Raw genomic sequence first — 22,189 nt, forward strand, 5'->3', positions numbered from 1 at the left:
GAGGAAGGAAGCAGGACATGAGGTCAAAGGAAAGGGCCGAGCGGGAGGGAGAGGAAACGACTGAAACTCGGCGCTTTAAAAAGTCCAAAAACAAAATTTGATCCCTTCAAATATTTAATGATATTTTCTGCTGATGTGACTGAAGCTACTGTGAGTGTGTTTGTGTGTGTATGAATACACAAAAAACACACGACAACTGTTGTGCGTTTCATCATGAAAGAGAAAAGAAAATGACTTTTGCTTTGTAACAATCAAGACGATACAAAAACCACATAAATAAGCAAACTGACACATTTCTTCAGTTATAAAAACAAAGGACAGTATGAAATATGTTAATTTAGAAACATTCCTGTATCAAAACTGGGACCTCTGGTGTGATACAGCAACAACATAAAAAGGCACATCATACAATTACAAGTCAGTATAAGTACAAGTTTCATGTTTACAACACAATAAATATTCAAATAAATCAGTGTGATTTGAGAGCGACTTAGCAGAGCGCCACGATGTTTTAAAATATGACTTTTCCTAACAATAGCATGAAGCCACACAACCAGTTTTGAAATCCTTAGAGCCCACTGAATCCACCAATAACGCTGGAGAAACCAACCGTCACCAAGATACGCACAATATTGACATTTATGTCCAGCAAAAAAACATTAAAATTGACCTATTTATGTCTGAAAAGAGATTAATCACGGCCCCCCGGTTCTCTGTAGCTTCCTCCCGCTGGTTCAGAGACCAGCGAGGGAGTGGGAATTATTAGTGTTGACACGATCCTGGACTAAAATAATTATTAAAAATACTTAACTTCACTCAATCACCGCCAAACTTCACACACATAATCCTAACATATAGAACATTCATTGCTGTAGTTACAATAAGAATTTAGTTTTTTAACTCATTCAAATAGACCTCGGGGTCGAGGAGATATTCAGGATTTAGTTGAATGCAAACCAGTCGCATGTGGAAGCTTTGAAATATGAGAATATAAAATACTCCTAAGAATATAACATTTCCTCATTTCAGCCAACAATACAAGTTCTAATTCAAAGTGCTTTCACATCATTCTTCTTTCTTCTTGAGTTCTGGACCACATTTTCCCCTAAAAAAACCGAGGATCAACACAGTCTCACGCGGGGCGGCTCGTCCCAGTCGTCTCGACCAGTTTCCCCAGCAGGAAGGAGAACGACGCTCCCACCGTCAGACCCACAATGAGGAAGAAGCTCATCAGAGAGCCGGCGGTCTCGCAGTCTTTGCACTGCACCAATCTTGACGGACACACAAAAAACACAGTTACAACAAGGCCTCCTGACTCCTGAGCTCTCCGGCCGCTCATTTAAGGGCCAGTTTGGCTTTTTGTGAAGTTCTTCTAACAGTTAAAGCAGTTTTTAGCCGCCTAAAAGAAAGTCTGAAGCCGTTGCTTCTGCTCTTTTCAAAAACCACCAGACTCCTATGAGAAAAACAACATTTTAACCGCGCAGGACTCGGGAGTTGCTGGTCCACGGGTCGTTCGTTTGAGTTGTTTTTTAGACTTTTGTGTCGTTAAACGGTTTGTTCGGGTTCCCCAGAGTCACACGGCGACACAAAAAAACAAAGCGATCGGCAGCGTCGGACCACAAACTCCTGAGCTCCTGTCAGGTAAAAATTACTGTTTTTTTAAGGGAGTCTGGTAGCTTTTTGAAGGGAGTATGAGATGAGTAAAACGGCTTCAGATCCTCGTCGGAGAGGTGAAAATAAGACTATTGTGAAGAACCGCATGCTACCCCACTTGAAAAATCCCTCAAAGACGACCTTCGTGACCCTAAAGAAGTCTTTTTTTGTCCAGCTGAGACTCACTGAGGAGCGTAGGCCACGCAGAGGCTCGCCAGGTAGCCGTTGGAGAAGGAGAACAGCGCCATGATGGCGACGAAAGCGACGTCGTGGTGGAAGAGGACGGGCAGCCAGGAGGTCTGGATGTTGCACATCATGAGCAGCGGGATGAAGACCAGGCGGGACAACGCGGCGATGGGCAGCAGGCGGCTCTCCTTGGACGGCTGCAGACGGAGACACGGCGGACGTTCAGGGAGTCGTCGACGCCACTCGACTCCAAATTTTGAAAACATGGCGGTAAAAGTTAGCAGCGCCGCTCACCCATTGGACGAGATACGGGACGCCGCGGCCGACCACGTCCATGACGTTGAAGACGATGAAGCAACAAACGCAGGTGAACACTTTGTCTGTGAGGAAACAATGTGAATTTATATTTAACATGTCCGTCACGTTTAACCCGTTGGAACCAATTTTGTCTCTTGACCTCTTTTTTTTTCTCTTGTGTTTGAGTCGTCGTAGGAACCTCAAATTAATTCCAATACTTGTGTTTATTGTATGTATTTGTTCAACAAAGTCTTGGGGAAAAAATGTATATCTGCAAAAAAATCACTTTTAAAAAGATATTTTGATGGTAACTATGAACATCCAGCATGATATGAGCCAGATTCCCCAAAAAATGCCTTCTGAAGCGTCAATAAGACACCTTTTTAGAAAGATTAAGACCTAAAGAACCAGAATCTGCAACAAAAATCACAATAAAACAAAGCCTCGGCCTGTTAGGAAGGAGTTTCAGTCAAAAAACTGGTTAAAAAATTGAATAATGACATATTTGATGCCAAAAGACTGTCTGAATGGGGCATGCTGGGACTTTAAATAGGAGCGGGAGGATTTTCCAAAAGGTTAACTACCAAACCAGACTTTCGGCTTGAAAGCACTAAACTCAAACTCCAGCTGAAGGTGAAGTCGTTGATGCTCGGCTCACCCCAGGCGGCGTCGTCCTTGTAGACGGTCTGAACGCGGACCGTGATCACGGGGAACGCCGACAGGCTGACGGCGAACACGCAGGTGACGCACGCAGCCATCAGCCAGATCTGCAGGAGGGAAACACCGTTCATTATGGATTGAAAAAAGAAAAAAGGCTGAATATTTATATAAATGGATAATCGGTTCATTAAGGGAGAAAAAACCACAACCAGGCGGAAATATTTACAAACAAAGTCATTTAGATCCACCAGTGAGGACATTTTACAGTAAAAATCTAATTTATTTTCCAGTGAACTCAGTAAAAATCTAATTTATTTTCCAGTGGATATGACTCCCAAGACGCAGACGGGTTATTCATCATGTTTGCATTGTCAATGCTAAAAGGCGAATGTGCGATAATAATATTTACAATAAAGATAAAAAATAAGGATTAAAAAAATGAAAAAGACCATTTTTGAAAGTGTAAATGTAAAATGTGTCGTGAAAATGTTCTTTATGCTAACGGGAGACAAAGCTAACAACCGGAAGTGGAACACAAACTGTTTCCTTTGCTAATTGATGCTTAATTATGCATTAAAACAACAACAAAAATCTCCAGAAATGAAGGTGAAATAGTGAATTTTAGATACACGCCACGATTAAAGTTCAAAAGTTGACACCAATTTTGATAATCGATTCATTTTTTATTAAAACATTCTCTGATTCCAGCTTCCTAAATGTGTTTCCAGTGTTTTCTCTGTTTGATATCATTGTAAACTGAATATTAATATTAATATTACTTTGTTTGTTGCTGTTTTCGGTCACTTGATTGTTTTTAGTGTGATTTCCTGTGACGTTGAGGCTCCTGAATCTAATTATAAATATGGAAAAAATATATCGTAATGGATCCAAAGGAAACCGCGATGTCCGTATAAACTTTCTATGTCTTCAACAAACATTTCCTAAAATAATAACCGACACGTCGTTCACCTTCTTGAAGACGTTCAGGACGGACGAGCGCTCGCCGAGCAGCTTCCCTTCGGCCTCGAGCTCTTTACCGCTGTTCCTCAAGAACCCCTCGGCTTCTAGAAAAGGAAAGAAATGAACATTTAGCGGCGAATGAGTCAATAACGAGATCATTATTAAGTCAAATAAATAATACCACAGGTGTAGAAAATACATGTACTTAAGTAGAAGTACGAAAGTGTCTCGTCACTTTAAAATAACTAAAAGTTCTCGATGAATGAAGCCTCATCTAATCGTAACCTGTAATAATACGTCATCACTTAAGTGTAGTTACTTTCACCGCCACGAGGGGGAGACAAAGCATCCACAGTTCAGGTCTTTACTCACTGAGACGTTTCTTATGTTTAAGTTTAAATCGCGAGCTGGAAACTAGAAGTTACTGAGAACCTACGAGGATTTAGAAATACAGCTTTGTTGGATCTGGTTCTGAAGCTTTGAATTGCACCAGAATAAAATATTATCAAGTCATGAAAACCGGATGAAACCTTCTGGTGTTGCAGGACGAGAACCAACCTGAGCTGGTGAGCGGGTCCTGGGCCGCCGCCGCCGCCGCCGCCGCCGCATCTCCAGAGGGATTTCTGTTCAGGTAAAAACGTGCAAATTCCTGCAGAGGTGACAACGTGTCACTGTTTAAGTTCATTAATAAATAATCTTTCTGCACTTCGGGGACTCCGGAGGGTTCCTAACACTGACAAGAGTTCATACAGGCGCTGACAATTTTGACTAAATAATAATAAAAAAATATATTTGTAAGACTTTTAAATGGCTGGATTTGTCTCCTTCTGACTATTTGGTAGGAGCGGTTTCATCTCACCAGCTTGGGCAGCAGCAGGTAACACAGCAGCGTCAACAGCGTGGCCGCACACGGCGTGATGAAGTATCCCAACGCGGCCGAGCTCACATCTGCGTTGCCTGCCGAGCGAAAGAGCTTCGTTTCCAAGCCGCTAACACTGATATCCAACACTGTAGCGCGATGTAGCAACGTACAGGTCGGCCATTAAGTGACTCGTTCAGAAGTGATGCGTTTGCAGGTCGGGATGAGACGATGGAGGACTTTTGTGGCGAATCGCAATAAAAAAAAAGTATCTAAATAAGTTGATCGTTAAAAAAAAAAAAGGTCTTATGTGAGAATTGTCGGGGGTCGGTTTCACTTCGGGGTCGTTTACTTACACAGGATGGAGAAGAGCATTGCGAGTGCAGCGAAGATCCCGCCCAGACCCTGACCGCTCATGAAGAGGGTGCTGTAACGCGGAGGGAACAGGCTGACCAGGCCGAACAGGCTGCTCTGCAGCACTGCAGAGAATACTACACACACACACACACACACACACACACACACACACACATATTAAGACAACAGCCGCTATGCAGAGCAGTGATGTTCATTTTTAAGCTACTACGAGGAACTTTCATTTTGTTGATTTTGGCGGCCCCTGTGGACAAAAGCGGTAGTGCATAAAAACACCAGAGTTCCTTTAAAAAACATGTAATTTTACTGCAGCGGGGTGTGACAGTCTGTCCACCGATGACGAGCATTGAGCTCAATCTTCTCGCTGACGGTCTCGTTTACTTGTTGACGTCGTAAAGAGGCCTGCAGTATTACATTGAGTCTGTTTTACGACCAGTTAAAAGTTCCTCACGGTAACTTTAACCTGCATCCATTTAATTAACAACCCACTGTTCATGAACCAGATGGTGGCCATGGTGACGGAGAAGAAGTTGTCCGGCCGCATGGGCACCCGGACCAGAGCGGCGGTGAGGCAGAAGAGCAGGAGGATGACGATCAGGCTGAAGGCAACGCGGAGGCGCTGCCGCACCCTGCGGAGAGACGAGAGGGGTCAGGTGTCGCGTGCGCTCGTCGTGAAGCGACGCTGCTGCTGCTGCTCGTGTGTGTTTCCGGAGCTTCTACCACTGGTACAGGAACACGTTGAGCAGCGTGAACAGCAGCAGCGGCAGCTTGGAAAGCAACACCATCCAGCTGTCGTAGTTGTAGTTTTTGGCGGAGACGCCCGATGTGCCGTTGGAGGTGGCGTTCGGTGCCGCGGCGAGGCGGTGGTTGAAGTACTTTAACAAGAAAAGGGGAAAAAGAACCTCTTTATAAAAATATAGGATAGTAAATATGACAGTACATGTCTGGGAAACGTCGTGTGCACTCTTTACTGTATTTATGCTCCTGTTTTCTATTGTCTTTGTTGTCCTTGCTTTTAGCTGTGTGTGTATTTGTGTCTTTCCGTAAGAGGTTCTGTGTATATGTACATCGACAGCAACTTATAACGCAGTTCACATATACTTTGCCAATTTAGTGGATTCAGATGCTCAAATTCTACAAATTAAGATTCAAAGACCAACGATCTGATATCGTTGATGCAAAATAAAAACATTGATTCACGTCATCGCTAAGCTAAGCTTTTATTTTGAAAATCCCACATCACTATTTCCATCCCAACAAAGCCCAGAAATACAACGCTTATTACCCGTTCATATAAATGTAATTGGTTGATTTAAATGGTCACATGACACCGTTGGATTTTTTTTTTTTACGAATCCAAATATTTTATCTTGGCATCATAAAATATCGTAACAATATATAAAATTGTGTGGTAACATAAACCTTTCTTAATATGAATAGAGCAACAACCTGAGACGCCGTGATGAAGAAGTTCCAGGGCAGCAAAGCTCCCAAACCGAGCATGAAGATGATGACGGCTGCAGCCTGACCGCTGTGGACGCGGACAAAACCTTCATGTCCTGAATATTACAGTTAAAACTTCATGTTCATACAAAGAAAATACACAAAATATCAAACTCACCGGTCGGCGGGTGGAAGAGGTTCCTTTTTGCTCCACATCCTGTTGCTTCTTGTCAGGTTTCTACCTCTAAATAAACAACATGATGTGTTTACTGTATGTCTGTCCTGTGGGGATTTTCTCTGCAGCAAACAAATGACTCAAACAACCACTCATTTATACTGCGATCCATCAGCATTGTGCTGGTTTTTTGACTCGACAAAGTTATTATTTGAGCCAATAAAGAAGTACAAAAGTAAACTTTTTACAGAAAAATTTAAGAAAAAGGTCGGAAGTATGGACTTTATATTAAATATACATTTTTGTCAACAGGGTTTTCATTTAGATTAAAGCACAGATAATTTAAATTGTTTAATCAGTAAATGCATCACATTGCAAAAAAACTGATCGTAACCTTTTCTTTTTGACATTTGGCAAATCATGAACGACTTTAACCTCAGAAAGCTGAATGCAGGACTTCCTGGCTTCACTAAATACTTCTCTTGATAGATTTTAATGGCATAACAATTAAAAATGAATGAATTAGAGTATTACTTAAGAAATTAGTCATATTTAATGAAGTCACGTAACTTTGTCACAAATCATTTGGTGGTTAAATCATTTTCATGTAATTAAAACCGAAATAACCACCATCATTAATGTCGTTAAAGCGAAGTGACATTCACTTCCGCATTTTGAGGACAGTTCCGGTTGCGTCATCGCTCATCAGTCATGACGCAACTGCCTTCCCGCCCTCTTATTAAATCGAGCGAGTAAAATAGTTTTAGCTTCAATGAACATCTCATATGAACTCATAACCATAAAAACTAATTGTACTTCAGTTAATTACAAATGTATTATAATATAACTAGTTATTAGTATTATCATTCCGAGATGGCTCTGTAATCAAATATGTGTAAAAGATGACATCAGAGCGTTTTAATATATACCTGAAACACCTTTATTAATTAATTTCCTCGTTGTGACAGTGGTTTTAATGAAAGCCGATGGAAAACCTGGATGACGTGACTAATTATTTTATTATTTACACACATGCACACAATATATATATATATATATATATATATATATATATATATATATATATATATATATATATAATGCTTGTTTAGAATGAAAATGCAGGATGTTGTCGGTACAGTCTGGCAACACATACTTATATTTCCTGTGTCTAACAGCAAATGTAACATTATATATATAAATATATATATATATATATATATATATATATATATATACATATATATGTAATATACATATATATATACGTATATACATATATATACTCATATATATATACACACATATATACATATACATATATACATATATATACATATATACATATACATATATATATATATATATATATATATATATATATATATATATATATATATATAAATAAGCCTATTAAATTATATTTGTATGTAATTAATGATGCTTATTAATCCCCATAGCAGCAAATAAATGACAATGTACACATATGGAAGCAGCTGTAACGTAGAAAAGTCACGTTTAAGTGGCAAGTTAGTTTGGATATTAAATATGTTTGTCTAGAATATGATTATCTATCTATTGTGTATTAAAACTATCAATATCTAAAAAATATTTAAAAAATAAAATAAAAATATCACCTGCACTGTGTAGTTAACGCGCCCTCCTCTATATTTAATGGCGTCTTTATTCTCAAAAGAAAAGCAACTCGTGTGTGAGCCATTCAGAAGTCCGCCTGAAAATCACTCAGTTTAAGGAAACATGACAGACACGCGGCAGACAGCAGCTCACCTGCGGGCCGGAGCGGGTCCCTCGCGGGTCGGACAGGTGAGTGAGGGATCGGGCGCGCGGGCTTTGAACGCGGCTTTTCTGGAGGAACCGCGAGCGCTTCCTTCCGGAAGTTTCACGTTATTTGTTGGAGTTGGAGTGCAGCCAACGTGGTGGTTAATGACGAGGACGTGTCATGGCTATGAGGAGAATATGTTTAAAAAACACTCAATGATTTCTTTCTTTTGAAACCACTGACTGGTTTACTTATTACATATCAGATTCTTATGATAGTGACCAGTTTAAAATGTTTTTTATTCAACCTGTACAAGGGCAAATTATGATCTCTATAACTATACACGCTGAATCGAATAGATCTGTTTAACACAATATTACTTCTTTTTTTTCATTAATTTAAACACTTTTAGAAGCATACAACAAGTATATGCTGCTGTTTAGATACATTTGTATGTATTTTTCCGATAATTTAAACGTTTTTCATTCATTTTTTTATTTCCATTCATATGAAAAAAACATTTTTTTTGTGATTTCACAACTCCAACACTAGATGGCCTTTCACACTAAACCACTTCCCTTCTAACCGTTACATTCACAGGACACTTGTGTGTCATAAAGGGCGAACTTTTCTGGGGGGAAAAGAGAGAACAATTGGAAAGTAACTGAAGGAAATCGGTGAACATGAATTTAAATGATCCTTCAACAGACAAAGTGGCTCATCAGATGCCCTAAGCTAAGACACTTTAGTTAAAGGCTGGTTCTCCCTGCTCTGCGTGTTTGCACTATGAATATTTACACACGAGCAAACAATATGTTCTTAACGCTAAAACATATGTTTCTATATTAAAGTATATGGCAGACAAAGCAGTATGCGCAGGTTTAATGCAACAGCACTTTGTTTTCTTCATGATTGATGGATAGGAGCTATTTCATGAGTTCGATTATATTATTATTATTTGAGTATTTATTTATGTTGACACTAGGGGCACTGAGCACCACATCAAACACTTGTTGAAGGGATGAAGGCGTCAGGTGATAAAGCAGGAAGGGACATGACGTTTTTGTTGTTGTTTTTTTGCTTGATGAGTAAATCACATTTCAGTCAAATGTGTTTCTGTGAATTAAAGAAGTGATATTTTGTTTAAAGAATTGCTTTATTAATGCCAAAATAATCGATGATTTATTAAAAAAAAACATTAAGCATAATGTACAGAGTGTTTAAATATGGTGTGTGTGTGTGAGAGAGAGAGCACGCGATCAGCCACCTTTCACAATAAAACACCTGTCACGATCCTGATTTGACATTGTGCAAGTACATTTCTCGACAACAACAAATATTAACATATTAAGGGAACAGTTCAGTTCGTGTAAATGTAAGCTTTAACAGTACATAAACACATTGTGTTGTATACTATATCGTTTTTAATGAGATATACAAAACCATTTAGAGTTAACGATTGGATTGAAACAGACATTTTAACATCTGATAAAGGCTTTTGCCCTCTTTTCATGCAGCTTTAGGTTAGAAAGTCTAACAGTCTAACGGTATCAGTGTCAGTCGGGCATTAAACAAGAACAAGGAGCAGCAGCCATTGTTAATTACATTGAATCAATATATAATGGGGCGAGAGGTTAATTCATGAATTAAGTGTTATAAACAACTGCTTCATGTTTTAATTAATTTAAGCCTATATCGCTCTGCACATCGTTCACGTTTAAAAAAAGAAGAAGCGTGTAGTGAATTTACTCGTCTTACTTTGAAATCTTTACCGGAAGTCCGTTCGGTTTACAGTCCTGCTGCTTTTCCGAACGGACACGAAGAAGAACCTCGGGGACGCTTGTGTGTGTGTGTGTGTGTGTGCGTGTGCGTGTGCGTGTGCTCAATTTAACGACGTCCCGTGCTGCTGAAAACTCGTAAAAAGTACCGGTTGGACCCCAAACTGCCGTTCAGCTAGCACTCGGTTCTGCTCTAAGACGGTTGACACCGGCGGACCACCGGGAACCGACACATCCGGGACACAGAAACGAGTTCGCTCGAGCGGTTTTACTTCTGGTGAGTGTTTTATCGGTTAAAAAAGTAGTTTATTAATCCTCATTTCTTCTGACGTCACAGACTGCTCAACGTGCCAAACAACAAACTTAACGTCAGAGCACGAACTGGTGCTTTATCGGGTATAAATTCATATATATGTATATATTCAGAATGTATTTTAATATTGCTATATGATATTTTTAATCTTAAACATCTCTTAATTTAAAATTGTTTTAATTTTTAATTTATTTTGTATCTCTGAATACACCATAACGTTCATGCCATGTTGTTTAATCTGCTTTTAATACTTGTATTTGGTAACATATTATTATAACAACCTTTAAGTATTCCTACAGTGACGTAATGAGCATTATCCTGCTATAAGCATTGCTTCATGTTTTTCTTTGTCTCACACAATACGCTCTATAATGTCTATATTTTTTTCTAATGTGTGTGGTACTGAATTCAGATTGTATTTCCCCACTATATAGTAACTATACACATACTACTCCAATCTGAGAGTGTATATATACGTAGTTAATTATCTTAAAATACTTCCTATACTCTTGTGATGTTTCTGCATTATAGAGTGTTTCTGCTACTCAATATGTATTTTTACAGAGTGATTTATAAATATTTCTCCATGCACATCTATTTTTTTGTTTGTTTACAGAGCGTGTGTGTGTGTGTGTGTGTGTGTGTGTGTGTGTGTGTGTGTGTGTGTGTGTGTGTGTGTCCAGCAGCGGTTGAGCTTCACAGGCCGGTCTGTCCGGCTCTGTGAAGCCCAGCTGGTCTCTTTTGTTTTCTGGCCACACAAACTGATTAGCATGCACCGTCCCATCGCCAGCATCTGTCCCCCCACAGACGCCGCTTTTGTTCTCCACTATAAACTTGAAAGTTTGCCTCTTTTTTTGTTCAGCTGTCTGCCTTAATTATTTTGAAAGCCTATCGACCCCTCGTGCACACGCAAAAGTTGACCTACGACCTCGGGATCAAACAAGAAGAGGGTGGAGAGACTTGACGGACAATCAGGTTGAAAATTAGTATCACGATATCAATACCGCAGAGCATATCTAATGAGAAAATAATAATAATCACAATGTCGGCTGCGTCAAGAAGTCTGCTCGGCAGTTTCTTGAGGGATTAACGAGGCAATAATCCAAATGTGAGATACATCACTCGTAAGAGTTAATCAAACTGACATTAAAAGCAATAAACTGTGTTTTTTTGTGAGTGCAGATCATTCATTTGGACAAATAAAATGATTATAATAGCAATATTATTTTACCAAAAGTTGCTAGGTGGTGATATTGAACAACCAGCTCAGTATCATTACGCTATTTAGGTATGTCAATAAACATTAGACTTGATATTTAAATGAAACTTAATAATAAGGTTATTATTAGGATATTGATCTTTTGAGTAAATCCTCCGGCGCCGCGTTACGTAACTTTGTTACTCATCTCTGTTAATCTGGTTAAACGCGTCCTAATTCTGATTTTTTGACTGAATAATCCGCTTACACTGTTTACATGGAGCCGTAATGGGGCCGCGCTGTTACCCCTAATCTGCCCTTAATTGAATCATTGGTGCACACTGATGCTATTGTCTGTACGACCACACACACACACACACACACACACACACACACACACACACACGCAGCCTCCTCCGCCTGTTACGGAGACTGTCTGACATGTCTGACAGGCTGCTTCACTGACACTTAACAGCCTTTATCTCTGCCCGCTGCCATGAAGAACTGGGTTAGTGTGTGTGTGTGTGTGTGCGTGTGTGTGTGTGTGTGTGTGTCTGTCTACCAGAAGGTATTTCCTCTTCGAGACTGGTGTGAAAACCCAGCCGGCTGGCGTGGCCCTCTTTCAGCGTTTGGCAGGTTTGGAGGATTCAGTTGGCGCTGCAGACGTTTAGCAGAGTGTGTGATTTACACGCCAGAAATACTTTCTGCATGTTTCATGTCAACAATGGCTGCATTCCATTTAGTGATGCCAGCTGGCAGGGCTGGACCAGTGGCCTGTAACTTACTGGATCCCAGTTTTAAAGGAGTGAGAGTTGAGTTCAATGAGTGACTCCTGGTTAGCTGCATGGACGCAGCAGTCTGCAGACTTGATGTGTACTTGGAGCGGATCATGTGACATCGCACTCAACTCCACGACTTGAGAAATATGCAAATTCAAAGAACTTGTTGTTCCTGTCGGTTGACTTTGACTCTGAGCTCTCCAAATGAACAGTAACCTGTTGAGGGATCCGTTTCCAGTGATCTGATTGGTCGGCAGTCGGGGCTGTTGACCACACAGACTATCGGTTACCCGGCCCAGTTCAAAGTGAGCCGCTGACCCGTTTGCTGCCTCTCCGGATGAATAATTCAAACGTTTTAAATTCACCACGAGCCAATCGGCGTCCTTCAGCTTTTTTCCGGCCGTCTCTGTTTTTGCGTCCGTTCTCGCCGGGAGAGAATTGAACCCGAGTTTATGACTGATTATTCTCACGACTGATTTCTGTGGTTTTCTCTGTCGCCTCGAACTTTCTAAATGAACGAGGAAACAAAAAAGCAGTCAGAAAAGTGCAGAATAATTTGTATTATTATATATGTATGATATTATCTATCTATCTATCTATCTATCTATCTATCTATCTATCTATCTATCTATCTATCTATCTATCTATCTATCTATGAAGTTTTACAGAAAGAAAACTAAAGTATGACAACAATGTAAAGAAAATGCAAACCAATGATAACATTAAATAACCAGGATACTAAACGTTAAGATGAAGAACATGACGTATATAACTGATGTAAATGTAGATAATACAGCTGCACATTGTGCACTTGAAGTCAAATCAATGTTTCCATCATATTTTGTAATGGATTCTTTACAAAACAACAAAGTATAAATGAGCCCGTAGACCTGGCGCCGACCTCCATGGCGACCTTTTGAGTTTCTCAAACTGCAGTGCAAACTGTTTTGGCTTCATGAAGCTCTGTGTTGTTGATCAGAAACCATGAGCTCCGACGACACAAGCGAGGGATGAAATGAGCTTTTTTTTTTTTTTTGCGTGAACACAGAGCGACGTGTGATTCAGCTCCTCCGTCACGAGAGCCAGAGAGACCCCACAAAAGAGCGGTTGTTGTTGTTGGAGGAGTGAAGTCACTCTGGAGGTCGTCCTCTTCATCTGGTGTCCAGTTACAGGCGGCGAGCGAGGCTCAATGGCTCTCTGTCCTCTCACTGGCTGTATTCATGGGCACGGGGGGGAAATAAGTTCTGGCCGCGGCGCAGAGCGGCGAGGCCGTCTCTTCATGACACGGGGATCTGTAAACGTCTTTAAACGCAACCCATTTCCAGCAGGAAATGAATCAGAGGAGGTGGGAAGCGTCCGTCTGCAGCTCACAGCTCCAGATTGTTTGTTTGAGTTCAGCCAGACAAACAAGATACAAATGACTCTGTGATCAATCACTTAAGCAACACACACACACACACACACAAATATTTAATTGTCCTTTTTAAGCACATGTGCAAAAAATCGGGGATATGTGCAAATAAATGTACTTTGATGTACTTTTCTCCACATTTAAAAAAAAAAAAAATATTCTGATTACTTTAAGTGACACAAAGAAACCAGGTTCTGACTTCATTAATTATCTAAATATCTGCCTGTGTTGAGGCATCAGATGATCCTCTCAGCTATAAATCAAAGGCGTGATGTCATTAATCGATCGTTAGAGCAGCCGGGGAGCGGATCGACCCGCAGTAATCAATATTCAGTAATCAATAATCAGTAATCAGTACTGCTCCACAGCGCCTCTAGTGGTGAGAAATCTGCCTTTTTCTCCAACAGCTGCAGGGCCGTGAACAAAAAATTCTGATGTTGGCGAAGGAGATGTTTATTTCAGGAGAATAATCCCTGCGGCGGCTTAACCAATAACATTTCTTTAAACTGTGAGTTTTGCTGGACAGACAGATGACAGCTTAACGCAGCATAACACAGAAAACGTGTATATTTGTCGTCCCTTTCTCTTCAGGTGGCAACAAGAGTCGGCTTTGAAGCCGCTGGCAGCTGTTTCTCAGCACTCGGTGTTGCAGATTAATGATTATCTCCTCCAGCGCCTCTTCAACCCACAACCTAACCTCTGATACTCATGGATGTTATCAACAATCAACACTGTTTCCTGTCGCTTGTGATTTTATCTCAAGGAACCGAGTTCAGACTTCAGACTCGTAGATAAATGGGTGTTTTTTTTTTAATCATATCTGAATCAATAACTCTGGCACCGCTTTCACGTTATATACTTCTAATTCACTTTATATACAGTGGATATATACCTACCTACCTACATATCTACCTACCTACATATCCTATCGATAGATAGTTACCTACCCAACCTACATATCTACCGACCTACCGACGTCACAGTCGTATAGTTTCATCCAACACGTGTCTTGTTGTGAACAAACCCTGCACTGGTTTTGGTTTGTGAATGAAGTCGTCGTGACTCCACGTGAGCAGCAGGCTCAGTGCCCACGTCGTGTCCTCCTCGGCCTTCTGACATCAGAGTTTGTGCGTCTAAACCGTCTCTTGTGTTCTCTGGCGTCGTCCGTCTCGTGAGCGCCGTGACCTCACACACAAAGTTATTGTCCATGGCGCAATAACCGCAATGCTAATTATGACAATTTCACGCAAGCGTAGAATAAAAGAATAAAATGAAAGTGACATTTTTTGCACGGACGTGGTCGGCGGAGGCAAACGGCTAATTTCCCGGCACAAAGGGTTGTAACATCGGTTGAGTGAGTCACCCCCGTCACGGACACACACACACACACACCCAACAAGCCCACTCTGTGTGTGGCAGTGAAGTCATGCACTGCCTGCCACGCTGCCCCCCACACAAAGACAAAGACAGTGTGGGTGTTTTGTTAGTAATGAAGCCTTTTGTGTGTTTTGTGTCAATGTCTGCGTTTCAATTCTAACATCCAAAGTTATTATGCTCTCTCTGAGAAACAACACACTTAAGGATTGTGCTTGTGTGTCTGCAGGTGATGTGTGTACCGGCTCCGAGGGGGACCCCAGCACCCTGAAGGCCGCCCAGATGTTTTCTGTCGGTCAGGAAAACATCTCCACCTCCCCCGCCTCCACCAAAGGACCGGTGAAATATGGAGAGCTCATTGTGCTCGGGTGAGAAGCCCGGTACACAAACAGTACAACAAGAGCTGCGGGTTTTGCTCTTAGATGTTTTTTAGAGCTGCTTCCTACTTTTCACACAGAACCAGACCGTTTGAGTTTCCTCTCTCGATAGCAATCGACCACACTTTGTGTACCAGGAAACTGTGTTTTCATCATGCGGTTTTCTTTTTTTCAGTCAATGTTGACGCTCAAAGGACACCGTGACATCCCATAATACAGAATCAGCTGTCAAAGGCATTGCATCACCAAACATGGCCCATAAACAATCTAGTTTTGGGCCTTTTTCTTGAATGTCAAAAGGTTTTTCCAGCTAAATACATCGACAAAAAGAGAACTGCTGCTGAGTATGCATCTCAACCCCAAATTAATTTCAATACCTGTGTTTATTGTATGTATTTGTTCAGCAAAGTCTTGGGAAAAAATGTATATCTGCAAAAAAAATCACTTTTAAAAGATATTTTGATGGTAACTATGAACATCCAGCATGATATGAGCCAGATTCCCCCAAAAATGCCTCCTGGAACGTCAATAAGACACCTTTTTGGAAAGTTTAGGACCTTAAGAATCAGAATCTGCAACAAAAATCACAATAAAACAAAGTGTTGGTCTGTTAGGAAGGAGTTTCAGTCAAAAAAAACTGTGTCGTTTGGTTCAAAAATGGAAAATTGACGCATTTTATTCCAAAAGATTGTCTGAATGGGGCATGCTGGGACTTAAAATGGGAGCGGGAAGGTTTCCAAAAACCACCTGTTGGGACTTTTTATCTCTGCATCACCCTCCCAAATTATTGGTATCGCAAGTTCTTCCGGAAGAAATACTAATTAGTATTCTAGGAAATGACACGGAGGGAGAAAAAAAGCTTGTTTGGCAATAACAGAAAGATTGCATCAGAGGAAAAACCCTCCTGGCTTCTGGTTTTCCCGCAGCAGGAGAGTTCAGAGAGATTCAGTAGACAGAGACATGAAGAGCTACGTTGGAAAAATGTCGTTCCACAGGCTCAAAGCGGCGCTGCGAGACGAGCTAGTACAGGTCACAAGCCAAAAAGCTCTGGCTGTGAGTTGTATTCAGTCAGAGATTACACACACAAAGCCACAAGACCTTTGTTACCTGCTCATCGGGCCGTTTATTAAATACACGTCTCTGTGTTGGTTAATACACACCAATAAACACCTTTTATAGTGCATCATAAATGCACCTCGCCAACATCCTTGAGATGAAAGCTTTCCTTGATGTTCGTGTCCTTTTAGGAGAACAATGTGTCGTTTTCAGTTGTGTTTGAGGATTTGTTTTGTGTAGTTTGAGAAGTAAAGGTGCGTTTCTCTGAAGCCAAATCTCTCCTAAACGCTGCCGGACGCGAGCAGCCGTCCAAGAACTTAGTTTAGGGGCTAAAAAACATCTAAATTTGGTCATTTTTCACATTTTTTGTCTGACGCAGCGCTTCTGGCGGTCTTTAAAGCGCCCTCACAATCGTTGTCACCAATCCAGATAAATTCTTATTGTTACACGCGTCACTTTGTTTTGAGCCCGGTGGCCTTTGCAGCATTTTCATGAGCAGTTAGAAGTCGCTCAGGAAGCAGCAGAGCTCCACCTCGTCCAGTGAAACGTGGGAGGAGAGGAAAGGAGGAAAGGAGGAAAGGAGGAAAGGAGGAAAGGAGGAGGCCCACGCTTTATCTGCAGGAAGTTTGCGTTGTCCAGCCAACCGAGCGGCTCCTCTCCCGACTGAACACGACTGTTGACGTGACCGTCTGGCTCTGAAGATAACCTCGGCCTCGTGGTTTAAAGGGCCGGCGCACATTAAGCTTCATTCGTAATGTGTCCCGCAAATAAACAGCCTTTTCGCAAATGAATAGTCCTCATGGACGGATGGCGAGCCACATCACCACCGCCGCTTCCTGCTTTTGTGCGTCGTGGACTGAAGCCGTTGTTGCTCTCCGGCTTCCTGCCGCCAGTGAAAGCTGCGAAAGAAACGTCTGGGAAACACGTTTCTTTTCTCTTTTTTTTACCTGCGTTATGTAGATGGGGGGGGCGCGTTTAGCCTAGCGTAGCATAAAGACAGGAAGTAGGGGGAAACTGCTCGATGGCTTCGTCCAAATCGGAAAAGAAATATAAACGGTTTTCTCTGACTTGGAATAGAAATCCTTGAAGATGAAACTGTGTATTTATGACGTAGAAGACAGACGATACCCAAGAAGAATTGTCATAATGTGACTAATAAAAGGTTTTAAGATTTTGAGATGAAGTTGATATAATTCACTCGTTCAAGAATAAAGTTGTACAATACTTTATAAATACTCAATTTGTCCAAATAGTCATAATATTATCTCTTTACATTTTTTAAAATGTGTATTTATTTAATTTTTTTGTTGTTGTGCAAGCTAAATTGATCTGTATCGTGAAAGAGGAATTTTAAAACGGTTTATTTCCAGGCCTGGAAAAGAGTCTTTAAGAAAAAAAATCAAATCCTTAAAGTGTGTTTTATTCATGTTTCTAACTTTTGAACGGTAGTGCATACTTCTATTTAATCCTAATTCATCCCGGTGTGTTCAGGTGCAACGGCTCGCTGCCCAACGGCGACAAGGGCAGGAGGAAGAGCCGCTTCGCTCTGTGTCGCAGGGTCAAGGCCAACGGCGTGAAACCCAGCACCGTGCACCCGTCCTGCACGCCGCAGGCCGCCAAGGTGAGCGCCGGCACGCCGCTAAACCTTTTTAAAATGTCCCGGGAGCAACGTCAGAATGTGAACTTCACGTTCCCGTTATGCGCTGCAAAAAAATAATAAAAAAGCATTTAAAAAAACAACCGTATTCCACTTAAATGTAGTTGCAAAGCACCAGGATTAAGTGGATTCTGGAATCTGACACATTTGGAATCAACAGTGTTGGACCAAAGCAACAATAATAGTTGTGTGTGTCTGTGTTTTGTGTTACACAATGCACTTGTGTGTTTCTCTGAAGGCCGTCAGCAACAAGGAGCAGCACAGTATTTCCTACACTCTGTCCCGGGCGCAGACGGTGGTGGTGGAGTACACGCTCGACAGCAACACGGACATGTTCCAGGTGTGTGGCGTCCAACAGCTGGTCATGGTTTATACACACGAGGGTTAGACAACTACCTGTCAGCCTAAAGGGCCGCAGCGGGGGGATTGTTGAGATTTTTAAGTGTATTTCGGCGCTTTGAGCCATCAAAAAGCAAAATGCTGACGTCTCCAACTCCTCTAGATTGATGAATAGCACGACAGGTAAGAGAGGAAATATGTGTGTTTTTGATTTTTGGGTGAACTGTCTCTTTTAAACTGACAAAGTTTGTGTCATTTCAAAGGGTTTTATTCTCCTAAACTTGCTGTTTCTACCTTTTTTAGTCAATTTAAACTATTTTCTTTTAGCCTTTCTTCAGTGAAATCTTTTAACTCCGACAAGCAAACTTCTTCAAAGCGATAAAAAATAGCTTTGAAGTTGTTCTCATGTTTGTGTTTGTCCTTCAGACATTTTTCATGTTGCACTACGTGTGTTCTGGTAGAATTTCCTGTTTCTCTGGTCCAGTAAGTCCGTTTCAAGCAATAACAAACCCACAATTAGAGAATTAGAAACAAGAACAATCGACAAAAGCTATAAAAAAAATTGCTGTAACAAAAATTCCAGCAACTCTCCAACTTTTCGTTAATAAAAGTTACGCAACCACAGTTCTGCTCTGGACGCACTCGGCGTCACCGTTGCTGCTGCGCGTTCCTTGCGGTCGATAACGAGCTCGTTGTCTCCTCGCCGTCGCAGATCGGCCGCTCCACGGAGGCGCCCATCGACTTCGTGGTGACGGACACGCTGCCCGGCGGCAGCGGCCTCGCCGACAGCCAGGCGGTGCAGAGCACCATCTCCCGCTTCGCCTGCCGCATCATCTGCCAAAGAAACCCTCCGTACGCCGCGCGGATCTACGCCGCCGGCTTCGACTCCTCCAAGAACATCTTCCTCGGGGTAGGTTGGCGCGAGGGGGAGGGGAGGAGGGGCGTCCGTCCCTCGATTGGACGGTCAGATTCATCAAGTCTTTGACGTCTTTCTCAGGAGAAAGCGGCCAAGTGGCGGATGCAGGACGGCCAGATGGACGGGCTGACCACCAACGGCGTGCTGGTGATGCACCCGCGCCACGGCTTCAGCCAGGGCTCCAAACCCGGCCTGTGGAGGGAGATGTCCGTCTGCGGCAACGTCTTCACGCTGCGGGAAACCAGATCGTCTCAGCAGAGGGGCAAGATGGTGGGTGACTTCCACGCTGTCGTTTCTCTTTTAAAGTCAGCATGGTTTAAAGAGCCCCCCCCCAGTGTTGGCCATCAGAAGGCCCTCTGTGTACTCGACTCACCAAGAAGCAACCGAACAGAAGACCTTGTGTGTGTCTTTTTCTGGCATCGGTAAAATTTCCACTCTTTCCTACTTTGTACTCCAGATGTTGCACACATACAGGCATCTATATAAATGTTTATTCTTTTATACAAACTATTGTCTCTCATTCATTTGTGTCATTTAAGGTTTACTGTATGCTTTGAATCCTCATTGTTAGTTTAAATACTACATTTTATCACTTTTTACTGTCTACACGCAGATATAAATGTGGTTAGAAGTCATGGAAATGTGGTTTAATGTCATTGAACTTTGGTTAAAATCCATTGAAATGTGATTTAAAGTCATAAACATTTGGCTAAAAGTCATGAAAATGTAGTTAAGTCATGGAAATTTGGTTAAAAGTCAGGGAATTGCATTTGTCACAATATGTATGAACCCTGTTTTTAACTTATTTGAACTGTTTTAAAAAAAAAACATTAACATGGTTAATTTACACTATTTTTAAATATGGATAGTAAACCCCGGGAACTTGTTTCACCTCAACGTGGCTCACCTCTGATGATGTCATGACGTCACATCGTGTGCTCCCCTCCCCTCCAGGTGGACCCTGAGTCCAACGAGCTGGTGGACGGGTCCCTGGTCGACCTCTGCGGCGCCACCCTGCTGTGGCGGACGGCGGAGGGCCTGGCGCACACGCCCACCGTCAAGCACCTGGAGGCGCTGCGGCAGGAGCTGAACGCCGGGCGGCCGCAGTGCCCCGTGGGCCTCAACACGCTGGCCTTCCCCAGCCTCCGCCGCAAGGACGTGGTGGACGAGAGGCAGCCCTGGGCCTACCTGCGCTGCGGCCACGTGCACGGCTACCACGGCTGGGGCGGCCGCCGCCACCCCGAGGTGGAGGCCGAGTGCCCCGAGAGGGAGTGCCCCATGTGCCGCACGCGGGGCCCCTACAAGCCGCTGTGGCTGGGCCGCGAGGCCGGCTTCTACGTGGACGCCGAGCCGCCCACGCACGCCTTCGTCCCCTGCGGCCACGTGGGCTCGGAGAAGACCACGGCCTTCTGGAGTCAGATCCCGCTGCCGCACGGCACGCACGCCTTCCACGCCGCCTGCCCGTTCTGCATCGAGCCGCTGGGCGGGGAGTCCGCCTGCGTCAGGCTCATCTTCCAAAGCCCGCTGGACTAGAAGCCTGAAAACAACGTCAGGGCGGACAGAAATATACGCTTTGGATTCGTTATTTTCTGTAACTTAATTTTGTATAACTTAATTTAACTTAATCTTGACCTAATATACCGCAAAAGTCTGGTTATAAGCCGCTTCTACCTTCGGTGGGTGTCCCTCCCGTAGCAAACTAGCACTGCTGCCAGCTTCCCGCTAGCTGCTGCTTCTAATCTAGCTCTAGTGGGGAGCTAGCAGCCGATTTTGCTGTGGAGCAAGCAGCGGCTCTCGTGGGAGAGCTAGCAGCTGCTCTAGTGGGAAACTAGCAGCTGCTCTAGCGGAAAGCTAGCAGCCTCTCTAGCAGAAAGCTAGCAGCCGCTCCCGCGGGGAGCTAGCAGCCACTATAGCGGGAGAGCTAGCAGCCTCTCTCGTGGAAAGCTAGCAGCAGCACTAGCAGCAGCGCTAGCAGCAGCTAGCTGGCTACAGCGGGCAGCTAGCGGAGACACCCACCGAAAGATAGTAGCGGCTTGTAAGCTGACTTTTACAGTACATGTATTGTGTTGCTCTTTTTTTTAAACAACATAAATTATTCAGGCCGTGTTCTCTTCCTCTAACGTGGGGAAAGTTTTTGTCCCTTTTCAGACGTTTGATTTGCCTTACACCTTTTTTTAATTTATTCCTTTACCTCTCTTTTGTAAATCGATGCAGAATTCAACACCACGCTCAGCCTTAAACTGGATTTCACTGTGATCCACTTCCTGTTTTTTAACGGCAGGATATTTATGCAGAAAACTGTTAAAAAATTTTAAAAAATTAAATTAAAAAAAAAGATATGTACTGTGGCTCAAACTTGAACTTTTCGTGATCCGTAATGTATTTCTATATTTGATCCTTTTTTCTCTGAAATCAAGTGACCTTCCTCTGTAACGTTGTTGCCTCTTTGAATTCAGAATAACTGTATTTTATTACCTTGATACCAGCTTTTATCATGACTTTATGAAAAATATAGTCTTTTGGGAAACATGTTACGGGGCTGTCTTGTGTCTTGATGTGCACACATGCAACCTGACCATGATGCAAATGTCCTGCAGGCATGC

The 22,189-nt window shown here is 42.5% G+C and overlaps 2 protein-coding genes across 2 annotated transcripts; one reads left to right on the top strand and one right to left on the bottom strand.

Annotated features, from left to right (window-relative positions):
• Nucleotides 1–1,075: 1,075 nt before the first annotated feature.
• LOC137798668 (equilibrative nucleoside transporter 2-like) lies at nt 1,076–6,649 on the bottom strand. Its single transcript, XM_068595569.1, has 12 exons — nt 6,612–6,649; nt 6,440–6,521; nt 5,711–5,865; nt 5,480–5,619; nt 4,972–5,106; nt 4,616–4,713; nt 4,311–4,405; nt 3,766–3,841; nt 2,795–2,903; nt 2,134–2,219; nt 1,840–2,036; nt 1,076–1,271 (listed from the first exon to the last, which is right to left on the bottom strand). The coding sequence occupies exons 1-12, from the start codon at nt 6,647–6,649 to the stop codon at nt 1,133–1,135; spliced, it is 1,350 nt and encodes a 449-aa protein (XP_068451670.1). The 3' UTR covers nt 1,076–1,132.
• A 3,573-nt stretch (nt 6,650–10,222) lies between these two features.
• LOC137798782 (E3 ubiquitin-protein ligase pellino homolog 1-like) lies at nt 10,223–21,119 on the top strand. The gene is made up of 7 exons (XM_068595732.1): nt 10,223–10,443; nt 15,471–15,609; nt 18,166–18,295; nt 18,570–18,671; nt 19,383–19,580; nt 19,668–19,856; nt 20,541–21,119. Exons 2-7 carry the CDS (start codon nt 15,524–15,526, stop codon nt 21,117–21,119), a joined length of 1,284 nt encoding a protein of 427 aa, XP_068451833.1. The 5' UTR covers nt 10,223–10,443; nt 15,471–15,523.
• The last annotated feature ends 1,070 nt before the right edge of the window (nt 21,120–22,189 follow it).

The sequence above is a fragment of the Clinocottus analis genome, unplaced genomic scaffold (assembly GCF_023055335.1).
Source record: "Clinocottus analis isolate CAN_PGR_092001 unplaced genomic scaffold, fCliAna1.0.p SCAF_31, whole genome shotgun sequence".
Lineage (NCBI taxonomy): Eukaryota > Metazoa > Chordata > Actinopteri > Perciformes > Cottidae > Clinocottus > Clinocottus analis.